This window comes from Nymphalis io, chromosome 12 (assembly GCF_905147045.1).
Source record: "Nymphalis io chromosome 12, ilAglIoxx1.1, whole genome shotgun sequence".
NCBI classification, from domain to species: Eukaryota; Metazoa; Arthropoda; class Insecta; order Lepidoptera; family Nymphalidae; genus Nymphalis; species Nymphalis io.
The window spans coordinates 4662375-4680351 of NC_065899.1; the positions used below are offsets into that span (position 1 = coordinate 4662375).

The window sequence follows — 17977 nt, forward strand, 5'->3', positions numbered from 1 at the left end:
TTGTCATGCTCAAATTATAAAATTAATTACTATAATATAGTTATAAATTGCAAAGTTTGCGTTACATTCTGGCTGAGTATTAATGCTTTGCCTAAAGTATAAGACAAAGAGACAAGATATGAGTTTTGATATGCTGACGTTAAGAAAGGATTTTTCAACCTCAAACAAATCGATCAGTGTCATTATATTTATAATACCCACACAAATAATATAATATGTATAATAATAATGTAATTGTAATATAAATAATGGCGTTTAAACTTGCTTCATACCAAATTTATATTCTATCCGTGAAAGCGTAATAGACAGACAGACTTTCTTTCATATTTATAATATAAGTATAGACATAGATCTCGTTCTCCTCAACGTATACGTTTTAAATAATTGACCAACATGTCGAGCTAGAAATGTTTTTTTTAAACTTTTCACTTGCCAATCTGCAAGGGGTATGCTAGTACCAATGTCAATGATTCCGTAAACATCGTCATGATTTTGTATTTCTAATACTCTTAATTATTAGCATGTAAACAAATTGTAGTTATAATATTGACATTGAATTCGAATTAATTAATAAATAATTATAAGTAACGCCATCTATTAGTCCATAGCTTACAAAAGTCATTTATTTTATAACAAATCTCACTTTTATGTGACATCTAGTGTTCACTAGCAAAACTGAATAGCAATTAGCTTTGATCCAAACTTCATAGTTTTACTATTTGACACTAGATGGCACTACTTATATTAATGTACAAGTTATATCCGTGGTTACATACATATTCATAATTATTTATTGGAATTACATTTAAATGTCACTTGTAATTTTTATTACTATTATTTATTTTAATGTATCGAAAGTTCTTGAGAGGTTATAAATTAATTTAAAATTAAAGGTAAACAAAACAATTATTGATGAATTTTATTAGTAAATTGTTCAAGAAGACATTAGCAACTCGATAATAAAAGGACTTTAGAAAAAAAATATAAAGAGGTTAATAACAATAAAGTATGTTTTTAGTCTAGTTTTAATTGATAGACTAGTTTTGTTCACCTCAAAGTGTTTTTTTTATTTTATTTTATTTAGGTAACTTAGTCGTTTAAATTTCTACATATCGATATGATTTATTAGATAGGTACAGTTAAATGTAAATGACAAAAACAGTAAACTTGTTTAAAAAATATTTTATTGCTTAATTTTCAATTAATTTTCATTTGCATTAACAAATTACGAATAATGTAAAGCTATGTACACAATGTCGACGACATTAACATGGTATCAGTTCGTTCGCTACAAACTAACGTCACAATTTCCATTCTAATCTAAATTATATAAATAAGCACCTTACATAAATATGCTAAAAGTCTTTCTTTTCTAAAAAGGCAATTAATTGCCCACTAGTAATACTTACTGAGATTAAGAAAATTAAAATTTCATTTTAATACAGATCACAAAGCAATCGGAATAAATATATGAATAGTCAAAATAAATAATAAGTAAGATCGTAGAGATATTTACAAGGAAACAAACAAAGAACTTAAGTACACGAAGTGGTGCAGAGGAACTTATTAAATACTTTCAATAAATTAATATTTACCAACTACAGAATACTAGATATCACAGAGAAAGTACCCATTACTTAATCAACGTTACGTTTCGTCAAGAAATTCATAATCCAACGTCTCATGTTAGAGAGCAAATAACTATCCTAACAATAAATAAGTACAAAAGCAACATACAGACACGGAATAAATTAAGTAACCAACGCATTAAACATTTCGATTGTTTTTGAACCGTTTGTTGCCTAATTTCTCATTCATCTTTGCGTGGAAAACTGCACATTTTCTATCGCTCTTCTTATTCATCGGACACCTGAATTCGGAATACCAGTTGTTTAATAAGTTTCCGTATCCTCTAAATGCTATGTAGTCATTCTTAAGGCACTGTGTTGCGTCAACTTTCTTATCCAACGCGTCGAGTTTCATGCGGTTCTTGTCAAAGGGCGGTATCGGCATATTGACGGCGATCATATTTTCTTGTATTTCCGCAATGGTGCTGTACAACTTGTCCAACGTGTCAGTGAGCAGTTTCTGTCGAACGACGATGTAGTTCGTGAAAGGATCGTCTGATAAATCTAGTTGCACATTCAGTAGGAGTTTGAAGATAACTTCGTATTCCTTCAGAGTTTTGTAGAGTTTCGGCATTAAGTACGTGAACTATAACAAAGAGAAACAAAAATTAGCATGTATAGTCATTATCATGGGCGTTATTCATGCTGACTGACGGCGTGAAGATATTCAAGTTAGAATTAATAAAGTATTTATATTGCGAATAGTTTGCAACGCGGCCAATTCGTGTCGAGGCTGTATAATCTATCAGTATTTGTGATTGTATAACTTGTATAACTATTCTTGTGACATTATTGAGGAACCATGTTATATTGCGTCGCGGTTGAAGATAACTCGTTACTATATAGAAGGTGCATACAAAATGAACTAAGAGAAATGACTTTTCATTTCAAATGTACATATTAAAATTATGATAATCGATAGTGCCGTTTCTATTATCACACAATTCTCAGTGTTTATTCGATTCCAATAAATCCATTTATACTTATTATATCATTGGTTATATAATAAATGGTTCTAAGAAAACTATTTTAAGGAGAAATGGTATAGTTTGGTTTCAACGACTAACTAATATTAGATGTATATAAATAGAAAAAGTAATGTTATTGTGATTTTGACATTTCGATATAAACCCTTCATATAAATTCAATTTAATTGAACTTTATGTACAAATGGCAGTTGGATGACGCAATTATATAGTATTTCACATGATTTATAGATAAGGAAGTAAATTGAAAATATTTATTAGTATACCACTAATAACAAGCCTTTGTTGCAATCTAAGTTTTAATAAGCAAACAACAGAACAGCAAACAATTTTATTATAAAACATGAATACGATAGTTATCGTTCAATTAATGGATTGATATTAAGGAGAAGCATTTTAACAATAAAACTAAAAGGACAAATCTAATAAGCGGCCATAAAAAATAAATACGCCTTTTTAATATATTTTGTATGTGCTATACTCATGAGTTGATTTTTAAAACATTTATGTTTTATTTTAACTGTCTACGTGATACAAAAAGGTTTTCAACCTACGACAATACAATCAGTAGACATTGCTTTATAATGATGGATATATTTCAAGTAAATACTAGAGGGGCCGGTTTGCCTTAAGCTGCACAACTATCATTCAATGTTATTGTTTTTTTACTGTAATACAATATTTATTTTAAGCTTATGTGAGTCAACTGTTTATTTACGTAATATATTATCATTTAACCTTTTTATATAAAGCTAACTTTTCTAAATCGAATTAATATTACAATTAATTATTAGAATTAATCATTATAAATGTATTTAATGCTATTCTATTTAGTCTTTTATAGCTTTCTATGTGTATTAAATTTAAAGTACAAAATAACAATATAAACGTTATATAACAAATTGTAAACATAGCGCCGCGTTAGTGTAAGTATGCAATAGAAAAATATCACCGACCAATTAATATAATGCAAAAAAAACCTAGTTCCAATGATCGTCAATTAAATTGTTGTTAAGAAAAATGTATTTTTTTTCCGCTTTAAGATATAATTCCTGTAATTTGGATTTGGTAAACGTTTATTGCAAATAGTTTACCTTATTGAGAGATTAGGTCATCGACTGAAAATTGAGTAATACGTTTGAATAATGCTTCAGGAAAACACTAAACGCTTGCTTTGAATGAATGATAGTTAACTCATTCATATTCCGGGAATGGTGAGGCGCCACTCGTATAAACGAATAACGTAAATCATATCTGGCTAATTCCCCTGAAATAATCATGAATGAACCTGACTCACGTCGAGTAGTACGATTGTGACGTAAGGCAATCGTCCTCAACTATAATTACTATTGTTGTATCCTTCCTTTACTTCAAAATTGTCAAGTGGACTGTTACATTGTTTTGTAGGTATAATATATAAAATATTTGCTTTTCATCCGTGTGTTAAAAGTAAATGTTTTGTTTATAATCAAATAAAACGGCTAAATTGAATATAACGTTCAATAAATAAACAAAGAATAACTTTAACATTTGAAAGGTTTTCTCGCAAAATTATGCAAATAGAGAAATAAGTAGACGCAGTTGCTGCGTCAATATGGAGATAAAGTTCACTAATCCATTAAACAATTGGCTCTAAAATCAACCGTAAACACTCTAAGGCGTCGTAAAATCACTTCGCTTAGAGCATTGCATCCAATCCATTGTAAGGGAGCGACGGTGAACGACGATAATAAAAGCACCAGGGTCTGTGTGCAAATATGGCGCGGTATTAAAGCTAAGACCCCGACAATAAGCCGTACTTCAGCCTTAAAGAGCCAAGTCTAACCTGAGGAACGTGTTGGAGACAAACGCAGTGCACCGGAATCGTAAGTTCGAATTCGTCTCACTCGGACAAATAATGTGTTTTTAACATTTCGTGTTGTTTTGTTAAATCGTAAATACTGAACAAACACTAACACTACGGAGCGATCGCTTAAGCGCTTGTCAGCGTGAAAGCGTCTCGAGGTAACACCTGTGGAATGTCTTTCCTAAAGTTTTTTTCAGACTGTTAAGTCTTTTTAACGCTGAATGAAACTGTTAATAGTTTAAACAAATATTCTATATGTTACATACACGTAAAAATTACATAACATAATTAATGAATGGGTTCTAATATTTTAAAAATAGTCGTTAGTTTTATAAGTAGCATTAATTAAATAGAATTTTAAAGCCCTTATTATAATATAAATAAAATATTGAAAACAAATATTTAAGCGATGTACATCCATACAATACTTTAGTAGGGCTCACTGTTTTAACATCTCATTTAAGCAGTATTTAATTTTTAAATTGTTCGTAAGTCAACTAAGGCCGAGCGAAGCTGAGATCACTTGAATTCTAACGCTTTCCTTTGCCCAAAGTTAAATATTTGAATTTCTTAAGTGGGCATGCATTGACGAACTGTCGAAACATACACAAGAAATATTTAATATTCATTGACATGGATACCGAGCGACTCTACACTCGCGTGTTAGAAAATAATTTTGTCGCCGGCGTGCGAGGCGGAGGGCCCTCTCGCCCCCACTGAAAGGACATCGGAAAGCCAATGTTTACATATATATTGTCTCGGTTCGCCCTCGACTTTGTGTACTAATTAGTGACTGTCCAATATGAATACGTAATGGAAAGTCTCGCGGTCCAGATGTGTGTTCGGCAAATAATAAAAGCTTTGAAAGATCCGTTACAAAGCACTTATGGATTTTGTATTTTGAGAGCGGAGGTGGTTTGTATAATCTCACGTTGAAACGATCGAATTAACGCCATTAAATGTTAAGTATACGCAAACAATGTCGAATCGCTGTTATTATTTCTAATACTATTTGACGATAAATATGTTTGACATATAGATAATAGAATTCTATTAGAAGCGTATATTTATAAAAATGTTTCATAATATTATGAGTGTTCGATTTTGCAAATAATAACTCGTGAAGCCATTTGGCCAACTGAATGCGGCTTAACCGTTCATTTAAGATCGCGTGCGCACAACGGAATCTGTCGGTGTCCATCTATGCAAATTTCCTCGAAACATTTAACTGGACCCTTGGTTTGCTTCGCTCCCACAGCGACTAAACAAAAGCCGGACTCGCCTCAACTTTTTCAACTTATTCTTTTTCTTATTAATATTTACAAAGCGACTGGACACTTATTTGAGATAATATTTAGTGCTTATGGCTCTGCAGTGATTAACGCATAATTATTTTTCTTTAAGGGTTGCACTTACTTAGTTACATTTTAAGAATAGATACAAATTTCCATACATAGATTGGTTCATGCAAATTATATTTCAACTGGTCTAATGGAGTGATATTGATCGAACGGGATATTAATAACGGTATACAAAATGCTTAAAACCAAACAATTTGCAAACAAAATGCGGCGCGGAAATTAAGGGTTTTAGTTATTGCCCTTAAGTACAATGTGAAGTAAATAAACAGGGTACAAAGGCTGGCCACATGTAATTTGGCTCGATGAAACCTCATTTAAGTTGCAACGGTGAGCCTCGAGCACGGCTAATGTACACGGGGATTCTTTGTCTTAAATAAAGCAAAAATAAATTAAAATAACGTAAAAACACTGAACGGGTAACAAAAAAAGTGATGGGCTGGACCACCACACCCTCGAGACGCGAAATGATCGGCTACAGTAATTACACTGTCAGACTGTTTAAGCCAACATCAAATATTAAAGGCGCCTTCAAATCACAAGTCAACCGAAATGATCAGTCAGCACGAAAACAATCTAACGATCGTTTATAAACTGATAGTTTAGAATTAAATCGATCTCATATTAATAAGTTGATTGCTACATTTACCTTTCGTTCTGTGATAGATTTTCCGACTTTTCGCGATGTTCTGTAATCGTGAAAGTGGATGTCGACGAAGTTGACCGCCGGCAACCAACTGGGCATTCCATCCCTGTACTCTCGCGTCTCATTTAAGATTTTCCGATCTTGATCGAAGAATCTTTTTGTATTGCGTAATTTATGCTTAATCTTTCTTGTAGCATTCTTGAATTGTTCAGTACTAGGATTTTTCGGCCGTTTCATTGTCTCGTCTTTGGTGAGTTGGGCCATGTCCGGTCGTCTTTGGTGTCTTCTCCTGTGCTCCACTGAACGAGCCTCTACTGGCGTTAGACACATGGTAATTATTATGAATACTGATACAGCTACCAAAAGCCTTTTGAAAAAACCTGAAACAAAAATATACGCATTTAATGACTTTGGTCAGTGTGACTAACTATGTTAAAGTATTATTTATGCATAATATAAGACGGATATTAATTATAATTTGTAAAGTTCACACAAGCGACATTGCATTCCGATACACGGGTTGGATACATTAGAGGAGTCACATAAAAAATAATAAGCTTCATGATTAAACGCAGTAAACGCACTTCTACGATGTTCATATTAGGTTCATAAAGCTTGTACAATCTTCATCTTCAGACTACTTTCCCGACGACCATTAGCCTCGGGTTGGGTTCCGCACGTGATTTTTTTGATCAAATCCGCCTTGAGTGGACCAGTTTTTTGTAGTTGAAAAACGTGAATTTTGAGTATGGTTTTATGGTCATCAAATCTTCAAGTCACTATTGTGCAGAAATCATATATGTTTCCACTTCAATTTATCGTTTCTCAGTTATTGAAGGTTTGATGTTTGCGCCTGAGCCATAAAACATATTTTATGTTCAGACAGAGTCGCAATTCTGTACAGCGACGATGTCCAACTTTTAAAAGAGAAACACCACCGACTTAGCAACGATGTTCTTTGTCCGCCACAAGTGCTAAAACGTAGAAAGTTATCCTTTTACACTGTACAATTATATGTCTCCTCATTATATATATATATATATATACATATATATATTATTTCACTTTTGATTGACAATTATGATAAATAAGAAAATAATTAGAAATTGATCTACTTAATTCAGAAAATATGATTTAGTATTAAATGTTATAATAAAATAAACAATATTTATTACAGGAAATACAATTACCTATGTTACGTCAAACGAGGATAAGCCGAGGTTTATGGTCAGTGAATCATTAGGTCAATCCATGTCGTTGACAATTCAATGTATGTTAAGTTAATACGGCCTTACTTGTACAGATAAAAATTGAAATCGTATGAAATGTTGGTAAGCTGCTAAGTGACAAAGTTTTTATGTTGGACGTTATTTATTCTGTTACCATTGTTTGTGATCACTGACTTAAATATCTATATTGGATGCATTGTCGAGATCAAACAATGCTTACGTATTTTACCACGAAAACCAAGTACTGTAGGCTATATTATTCGCTATGGGATTTCCCAGCTATTTATCGTTCCATGTAAAACTGATTACGGAATAACTTAAAACCAATATTAAAGTAAATATTAATTTTATAAGAGTAATTATGTTGATCTGTATAAAAACAATATAAAAGACCAATGAAAAACCGAGTCTAATCGAATAAAATAATTAGCAGCGTCCAAAAAAGTTTGTGAGGTAATCAATCGAGTTTGGGAAGGTACTGCGGGTAGTATCGGATGTCATCGGATGAGTTTCAGTGAATCCCTTTGATTGAGAGCCGACATTATGTTGAACATTCCCACACGATTCGCTGGCTAGGCTATATCAAAGTCTTTCTCGATTCGTATTGTTTGATTCCAAAAAAGTTCATGAAACGAATTAGCGCGCTGATTTTAAGAATAACATTTAATTATGTTTGATGTTTTGACAGCGTTTTTGGTGTAAGCTTTAAGTGAATATCATTTTAACATCACGTTTTAAAGTAGATAGTATTTCATTTTTTTATTTAATTGATTACAATTTTAACGCTAATGCGGAATATCTTATATTTATTGTTATTAAAATAAATAATAAATTACAAAAAAATTGACAATTTATTCTTATAAGATTTTTTTGCTGATGATTATGTCATTTATATGCATTATATTTTAATTGTTCATTGTAAAAAGTATATTTCCATCTACCTTCATGGCTCAAACTCTTACGCTTAACATGGCATCGCACCGGTACCGCAAATGGTTAACCGTTGTTTATTAATTTAATAACACAAACGTTAATTAAAAACAGTTGAACATCACACACCATTTAAAAAGACATCCATGAACAACGCATTGATGTGGCTCCTTCGCGCAAGTCCATATTCATTTGGCAATCTAATTCCCGATTTTATAAACGTTTGAAAAATCAAATAAATGTCGAACTGAATGGTAACACTTGTATGAAAACACGTAGGACGCACTGTCACAATTTGCAGGGTTTTATTCTGGAGTCACGATATACAAAGTTTATTCGCACTGGGTTACGAAGGCTTGTAAGTGTCACCGCGAGGAGCGTGTGCGAGACCGGCGCGCGAGCAGTCGACGCACGTTGAATGAGCACCAAAATGCGGCACGGTACATGAAATAGCCGGTCAAACTATGCGAAAACCCTTACGCTCGCCGGAAAGCGAACTTCGACCCTCACGGAGACATCATTGAGTACTTTAATTTAAAACTATTGAATTATATTTTATTTTAATAAATATTGTAAATCTGAGATTTGATTTAATTATCTTTTATCATTTGGCGAAATATTGCGTCATTATAATAAGCAATTTCTGTAATATATTGCGAAGTTGTTTAAACTGATAAAAGTGAAAGTGATAATCAATAAAAGATATAAAATAAGGCATAGTAAATTTTATATAGTTTTAATGGGGGAACATAACTATAAAGCTTACATGATATTTTTATGAACTTTATTTTTTGCTTCTGTGCTTATTAAATCTAAACTATAAATTATTAAAATAGTAAAAAAACAGATAGATTTCTATCTAATTCCAAACATATCAATTTCTCTCGAATTCATTATAAAAAGTTTCACATAATATTACGTCTCCATTCCATTCGCTTTCTACATCTTGTGCAAGTGAACAATTATTCGGTTAGACGTCGCGGTGATTCATCGATGAGTCTATCCTAAAGTGACTTTTATCGGGCGTTCGTCGCGACGGTACATGATCGCAACTAGTAAGCACGTGTTGGACACCAATATTAATATAATCGTTAAATACAATCGCGATAACACGCTAATTGCAAAGTGAGTGTTTCACAATTGTGTAATTTGGCAATTGATTTGTAAAATTTGATATACATATATTGTACCTAATTATATATTAAAGGGATTAGTCGCTATCACCAGTAACCAAACAGTTCTATAAATAATTTGATTAACATATTCTGATAAATCATTCGGCTTATTTATAGTAACTGTTACGTCTTATGAGTTTATCGTAATATCTATTGCACGCCGATGACAGTTGTAATCAATGATCTCATTGAAGGGAAGTATGTGATTTATGTAAGCACAGGAACTCTTAAATACCCTTTTCAAATTATTATAAAACAAATATTTAGCTTAAAGGTATACAATAAAAGTAACTTTCGTTTTCTTTTTAACGATGTCTGTCTTCGTGAACAAACAGCAAACACGACGCGAAAAAGAACCCAAGGACTAAACTTAAAGGCAAACTAAGTAAAAAAAATAAAATAATGTATGGGAAAGACGTTTGAGTCTGACACAGATAGTCGTACAGATTCACCTACGTAGCAACGAAGATTAACACAGTGTGCTCATGAGCTACAACTGGTACGCGACACAGGCATATCTGTTTAAAAAATCTTATAGATTTACTGGTTGTTTCTAAAACCATATTACACACCATATTATGCTCAACTGTGGTTTGTGGTGTAAACGTTTGAGTGAGCACCTCAAGTATTTACATTGACACGTTTTTTTGTCTCGTGGTTAACAAGGCGATGCCATTGTACTCGACCGCTTATTGATAGTGTCAATAGAGGATTATATTCATGATTAATAACACTTCCCGTAAGTTATGTCTTTGTATTTCGACGTCTGGGAGAAATGTAGTTCAATGTGGCACACGAGTCATAGTTTTTATCCAATTGTTTCGCTTTTTTTTTGTGCTGGTAGTATCGGAACATTAACGCTATTCAGAAGGCGTAATGAGACACGCAATTTATAATCAGATAAATTATACTGACAAATTGATTAATAATGAGTGAATTAAATCACTTTTTGTTCAGTTCGTGTAGGAGATTCCCAACGTGATTCCTTCTTATGACATGATGACACAGCTTTCGTCAATTAGTTGTTTTTATGTGAAAATGAGTTTGTAATTAGCTTAAGTAGAGGCTTTTCCGGTCGGCAATTGTGCTCTGGAGATTGCTCAAACTAATTTCGTTTTTGCTTCGGAGCCTTAAATATAGAAGTCGAGGACTCTCTTAAAGTAATAATGGTTAATTGCGAGACACGAATGCTTTTATTGAAAAACGAATACGTGTATTGAATATCGAGTATTTCCAACTTTTAAGATATAGATATCTTTGTTTGTACGATACTCGCTTGATATCGTCAATTTCTAGAGAATAGGTTGGGTTTATACTTTTACTTTTAAATGATTGACGTATGTTGAGTTATAAAAACTGTTCCGGCGATTGTCTTAGTAATGAGTCACGGATTTCCCAAATTTTCGCAGACACGTCACTGAAAAGCGTCTGAAAGCCTACAAGAGCGGTGTCGAGTCTCCGGCCAATTTCTGTTACTCATGTCTGATGGAATTTATGTTGAGTGTTTAATCATATTATACATATACTATATTATTATTTCGTTGTAAGTTATAATAGTTTAAATAAATTGAAGTTCTTTGTTTTTACGTTATTCATAAAACTTTCTATATTCAAATTACACATAAGTTAGTGCCTTTAAAGTCTTCGTCAAATCAAATAGCATTACCAACATAGTTTCAGTTAATTTAGGTTTACCGTAAACCAAACACGGCTTCCGTGCCTTTCGCCTTACTATTGTTGTTCCCGCCACAATATAAATCATGGCTGAGCCGCGCACAATTCTAACTTACATTTTACCCTCAATGGCACAGACTATATAACTGTCAACATACGTGTAAGAAAATGTTACTGTCTACCAGTAGTTTAGCAAAGATAATCGCGGGCTGTGTACATTAAACAAAGTTTGCGGTGTGCAAGAAATTAAGGTTACATTTGATGGTGTAGGGTTAAGCTAAACTTAGCATTACAATGGGGAAATATATGCAAAACTTGTATTATTATATAAAAAATGTTTTGTGAACCATATATTCAGTACGACAACGAGGCGAAACTAAATTGACAATTCAAATCAAGCCAGAAATTAGGTCATCGAGATTAATACTTAAAAGTGCTATCAGTTGCTATGATGCATTATATTAAGTCATTGCTTTGACAATAAATATTATTATCCAAGCATATATTTCCTCTTTATTTACGTTTAGTAGTAGCTATTACGAAAATTATTAGTTTAAGTAATACTAATGTAAATAATGAAACTTACTGTTTTTATAAGATGCAGGCGATTGCCACGAGGAACATCCACTGCAACAGGTGCAACTATCGTTCATTGTTGTTTTTTTGTTATCACAGATAATATCATAAATCTTTGGTATAAACGACACGGGTCGATATCACTAATTTCACAATTATGTAAAAATATCACTATCACATAAGTATTTTAAAAAATAAATAAGTTATCTTAGTCTAATTTAAAAAATGTACTGGCGGCTACCGCGTTCGGATCGCGTTTAGGGCTCGCTGGCGGTTATGTTCAGTTGGCCGCGTTACGTGTAATGTGTGTCCTGAACGGATTTCCACGGCTTTTATGTAGTTGGTCGGCGCTCCCGTGATAAAGGGTGCAAAAAACCGATTGTTTGCAGGAGGGCCCGCCATTACGTCACAGATTGGACGACGCGCGCGATCAGGACGTAAACGAGCACATGCTCTTACGCAATGTCTTGTTCAAATAAATAGCATGTGTTCCTTAGCCGGATCCTGGACTGGTGTGAAAATCCATTTTATCACTGTCTATCGAGCAAGTATTTATAGATCTAATTAAATTTTATGCAAATTCGATATAACGCCAAAAATGAAAAAATCAATTTGGTTTCCTAAAATAATTTTGTGAAAATGTGTATAAGAAATAAAAGTCAATGTGTAATATATATGAATGAATAAAACATGCCTATATTTAAAGTTTCTAAAGTTTTTTTTTTTTAAAATAAGTGCTACATTTAACAGTTCCTCTATTTTAATATTTTACAATTTATAACAAGGATAAATTAAGTTGTGATATAATTCTACTGTAAACAATTTTGATATTATGTAATATCACTTAAGACTTTATGCACTTAAAATGCATTAAAATCTTTATTATATAAATAAAATCATTTGTTGAAGGTCATGGCTTAAACTGTTTAACGAAGTATAGTATTCTGGATCGAACCATTAGTAGAGCAACACAAATTCTTGGACTGAAACATTCAAAACTAGCTCCTCACTACATGCAATACAGATCAAAATAGATTGAATAAAAATTACAGGTGTTATAGATTAAACGATGTGTTGAAGAACTTCAAACGATGTTCAAAATAAAACAAGGATACTTAGTAGAAACACTAGGCAAGACGTTTTGCAGAACATGGCCAATGCCGGAATAGATTATTTTTAAAATATAAATATATTATTTTTTATCCTTTTCTTTCGCATGCTGTAAATGTGCAGTTAGCGTTTGATGAATAGCAACATCGCGCCATAGTGGCGAAAAGGTCGCTCAAATTAAAAATAGAATTCAGCAAGTTAGCCCATTTGCAATTTCAGCGGGGGTGTTGCATCCTTCTTCCCGCCTCCAAGGGAGTCCGCCTCTCAATTTAATCCCGAAATAGTCTCGCTTGATTGGTCGCTCAATATAAGCCCTTCGCCTATTACATACAGCTAGTGTTTCCGCTTAAGCTGTTAAGCAGATTTAGTGCAATGAGAGTCTGCATAAATTTCTATTTTTATATGTTTGAGCTTAAATCTTGTATTAAATATAGATAACTGTATATTCACCTAATTTATAGTACCCACGTATATGTAAAAAAATAATTAAGTAGACAAGTGTTTCGGAAAAAAAAGGTTTTTTAATAATTTTTAGCTTTTACCAGCTGTAAAAGCCAAAAATGTCACTATTAAAATAAATTGTATATGTATATTTATAGCAAATTTCAAACTTAAAGTACGAAGATTATATATTTAAATGTAAGCTATTTAATGCCAACTTTTATTATCCGGGCAGGGGATTCTAAATTGTCAAGGGTATTACGTAACCAGATGCATATAACCTATTTCGAAATCCATCGTGAGATTTCAGCGAACATCGTTTTACATGATCCGGTGAAAACCCATTGTCGGTGTCGACTCATTGTCTATGCAAATCCGCATTCTGCATTATTGCTCTCATATCCGATTGTCTTGAGCTCTTAAGCTTATGTCATTACAACTATCACGCATCGTAAAACTACGTGCGATGTTTGGAGAAAATTAATCGGATGGAAAACTGAAGCTACGACGCGTAGCGTAACAATTTCATACACAATACTCGAAAAACTATTTTTATAATTTATTTTCCAAATTAATCTGAAACTACATAAAATAGTACCTGTAACAAGACAGATGACCTGTGATATAGATGAAATTGTTCCGAAATAAAGTAAGTGTGAACGTTTTTCCTTAACAAACGAATTTGTAGTCTATAATAAAACGTAAAAGATTGTTTCGACTGACGGCTAAAAATTCGTATCCATATTTGATTTATGATTTGACTTGATCGTTCAATGATGGCGATGACTAATTTCGTGATATAGGCATGTTCGTGGAACGTTCAAACTCTCAGGTACGAAACGTTAGAGGAAATGCCGTAACAGTCTCGTACACCAGACCGAGTAAACTTAAGACAAGATTTGGCCACACCAAATTAGGTTATATGTTGTTAGTCATATAAGTCCAAATAGAATAATAGGGTTTAATATAAGAAAATGATGCAGAAAGTTGCTTAAAAAAATATGTCTTGAAAAGGTTTGAATGTGAGGCCGGGGTCATACAAACGTTATGAATTTTGAATCATTCTCTTGGCTGGAACCGCGCATAGATACATTCTAAATTATTTCTTAATATATATATATATATATATTATATTTTATATATCTATAGATATATTTTAGAATATTTATGAATGTTCGGAGACATGATTTAACACTAGATTTATGTTTTTATGTCATATTAAATTGAACTTATTATATAAAAATTCTTAAAAAAATAGTTATAAAAGTATTTTTAAGAGATACATTATACTTAGTATTAGTACTGTTTCTTATTATTATAAAATACTAACAACATTTAATTAAGAAGTAATTATAAATCCAGTTTATTATACAATTAACGTACACTTGTCCGATAAAACGACATTACCTGATGAAACAGTGACAAAACATTTTACAACAATTGAAACAAAGAGTGATTTGAATATAAACATTTAATTTGTATCAATTGCAACACAATAAAAACTGTGTTCGGAACAAATCGTGCAAGTATCAGTGATTAAGTTACCGGAAAAACTGGAAAGTTTTCTATAAATGTATTTTTTTATTCGCGCGAATGGAAGCGATTTGAATACGGTGCATCGCACGCTCCCACGCTTGCCGCCGGCCTTGCTTAGGCGCATCTTAATCGGATACTGATTATTAAGGACTATGCACATACAATCGATACAGTTATAAAGTTAATTTAGAATTATTTTGTGTTTTCACGTAACTTATTAATTTTAAATAGTTATCATTTTGAATATGATTGTACGTTATATTTATGTGGATAACATTTATTTTGTTAAATCCGTGAATCAATTTTGATAAAAGAATTAAGAATGATTAGATCTTTATAAATAATTTAAACGCCATAAGTCGTAATTAGGTTATAAATAAGGTTGTAAAAAAATTCAAACTTTGTATTGTAAATGCCTACAAGAAATTCCGCGATAACATAATTAAATATCTCATATAGGTAATGTAAGGCAAACACATTTGTGTAATTTTATTTATCGCTTAGTAAAATGGATAATATAATATAAGTTTATACGTTTACAAATATTCTAGTCAATGTGAATTTACTATTATAGAAAAAAGGCATTATTTTCACATAATTTACCTAATGGAACATTGAAACATTTTATGAGTAAAACAATCTGGGATAACCGTGCCGTGACAATTATAGTCCTAACATGTCGTGTGATTATTGCAAATGAGAGGAAATATGCATGAGGAAATTAACTTCAACCATCGTTAATGTTTGAAATATTTTACTAAGTTATACTAAGTTTTAAAGCAGTAACTCATTTTAGAATTGGAAGTCGCAGTACCTTATTCGCGCCACTGCATTATTATTTATATTTAATTATCTATATAAGTATATATTTACAAAAGAAAATTAGTATATGTATGAATTCGGTCTTGTAGCTTCTAAGTGTAAAGGAAAAGGAGCCGTTACAAAGTTGATACTATGACTTTATTTCATGATCTTATATATTTTGCCCCGGTATTTCCGGCCTCAACCATAAGAACCAAATGTTTTGGGAGTAAATAAATGAGTGCTGTTACCTAATATAATAGTTAGTAATATACAGTTTTAAATATGTATGTATTGTAATTTACGTTTTAATATAAAATAATAGGATAACATAATATTTATTATATTAAGAATTTATTTTTGGAAAATAAATAGTTTTCCACAAGAGAGATTTATTTACCAATCATTTAATTTAATGTAATTTGTTTAAGTCAAAAAGCTGTATACTATTAAGGTAAGATGTTTTTCAAATATATAAATTATTAAAAAAAGAACAGTTAACTCGTTTTTGTGTAATGTATACCTGGACTCGTTAAAACAAATTAAAAAAGCCCAAACTTGAATCATTTACAAATAGTTGTTGAAGAGTTCCACTATCCACTCTACAGCTCAGCTACCATCAGATTAGTTTGATGACAAGAAATTGTTTTATTGTCATCCGAATTAAATATACTGGTAAAGTTTAAAATCGATACGACGGTCACACTAGTAAAAATCGATTTCCTAGATTTATTTACATGCCGTTTAGTAACCGTACAAGTTAAGCTAAAATAAAATGTGTAGTAAAATCAACCATAAAGACTTCTGTGGTCTATATTAATTATAATAAGAAATAGTGCAGTTTTATATAATTCGTAATTAGATTGAAAATGACGAATTTTATTTTTTATAAAGATTATTAGGGGATACCTTGTAATATATTAATGAACCTCTGCCTTAAAACTATGGATTTTGCTAATATTTGCCAATTGAAACAATTCACTTGTTATCTAGACACGCGGTAGCGTGTCAAGCCAAATTCAAGCTAACAGAACTGACGAGCAGCATCGTGTGTAATATTACACGAACCATTTGGAGCCACTTTTGACCCACTCATAACTCAAAAAATATTTCACATAAACATGTCAAAATTTCATAAACACACCTCAAACGGCTATTTAGATATTAACGTCAAAAACACGTCATTTTTATCACTGACTGACCTATAGATCAAAACTCTAAACCAGTTCCAGATGACCAAGAAAGTTCAAATTTGGTATCCAGATAGGTAATTGGGTAAATACGATAAATAAATTTCTTTAAATAATTTTATTATAATTTTTCAATTAATTGATTATATTAGGAACATTTACTTATACTGCCTGTAATGTAAGAATCAGCAATGAAAATTGATGACATCATGGTCTTTCTGTGGGTTTTAAGGTCTTCACGTGAATTTATAACCCTTATTTTTTTAAATCCAAACATATCAGTTGTAGTACTTATAACTAAGAGTACAGTTGATGTTCGTATTTATTACGGAATTATCTGGGATTAAGTATCAATTATAAATTCAATATTTAGTGCACAATAATAGGTATTTCGGACCACGGCGCATGGTGCGGAGGCCGTGGAGCAGCGGGGTGAGTAACGATGCAATTAAACAATCTGTACAAAAAGTAACGATATGCCATCACAAAAATTAATGTGAAATGAGAGCCAAGTTCAATATTATGATATATGCCTTAGTTGTTGACTTCAACGATAAAAGAAGTGAGATCTAAATGGGTGCCAAGTTCAATGGTCAGTCCTGAAATTTATTTATAACAACATAAAATATTTTATAACAACTTAAAATATCATTTCTTTTTACAACTTAGGATAATAAATTGAAACCTAAGGTCCCCCACGGGCCATAGAATCATGTTAGGTCATATGTAAAAATAAATTTTAAGCCCTATTAGTTAGTAGCTCCATAGATTGTCCCATTCATACTCTTCAGCTTATTTGATTTTATATATGTATATATTCCATTTGACTCGATTACTGAATACAAGCTAAA

At 31.8% G+C, this 17977-nt stretch overlaps 1 protein-coding gene across 2 annotated transcripts; it reads right to left on the reverse strand.

The window, feature by feature from the left end:
- Positions 1-1166: 1166 nt before the first annotated feature.
- On the reverse strand, positions 1167-12330 carry LOC126772386 (uncharacterized). Of its 2 annotated transcripts, none has more exons than XM_050492741.1 (3): positions 12059-12330; positions 6468-6844; positions 1167-2214 (listed from the first exon to the last, which is right to left on the reverse strand). In XM_050492741.1, the coding sequence occupies exons 1-3, from the start codon at positions 12123-12125 to the stop codon at positions 1768-1770; spliced, it is 891 nt and encodes a 296-aa protein (XP_050348698.1). In that variant the 5' UTR covers positions 12126-12330; the 3' UTR covers positions 1167-1767. The 2 variants fall into 2 exon arrangements, with proteins under 2 accessions (XP_050348698.1, XP_050348700.1); XM_050492743.1 differs by lacking the exon at positions 12059-12330 and adding an exon at positions 8753-9038.
- Positions 12331-17977: the final 5647 nt, after the last annotated feature.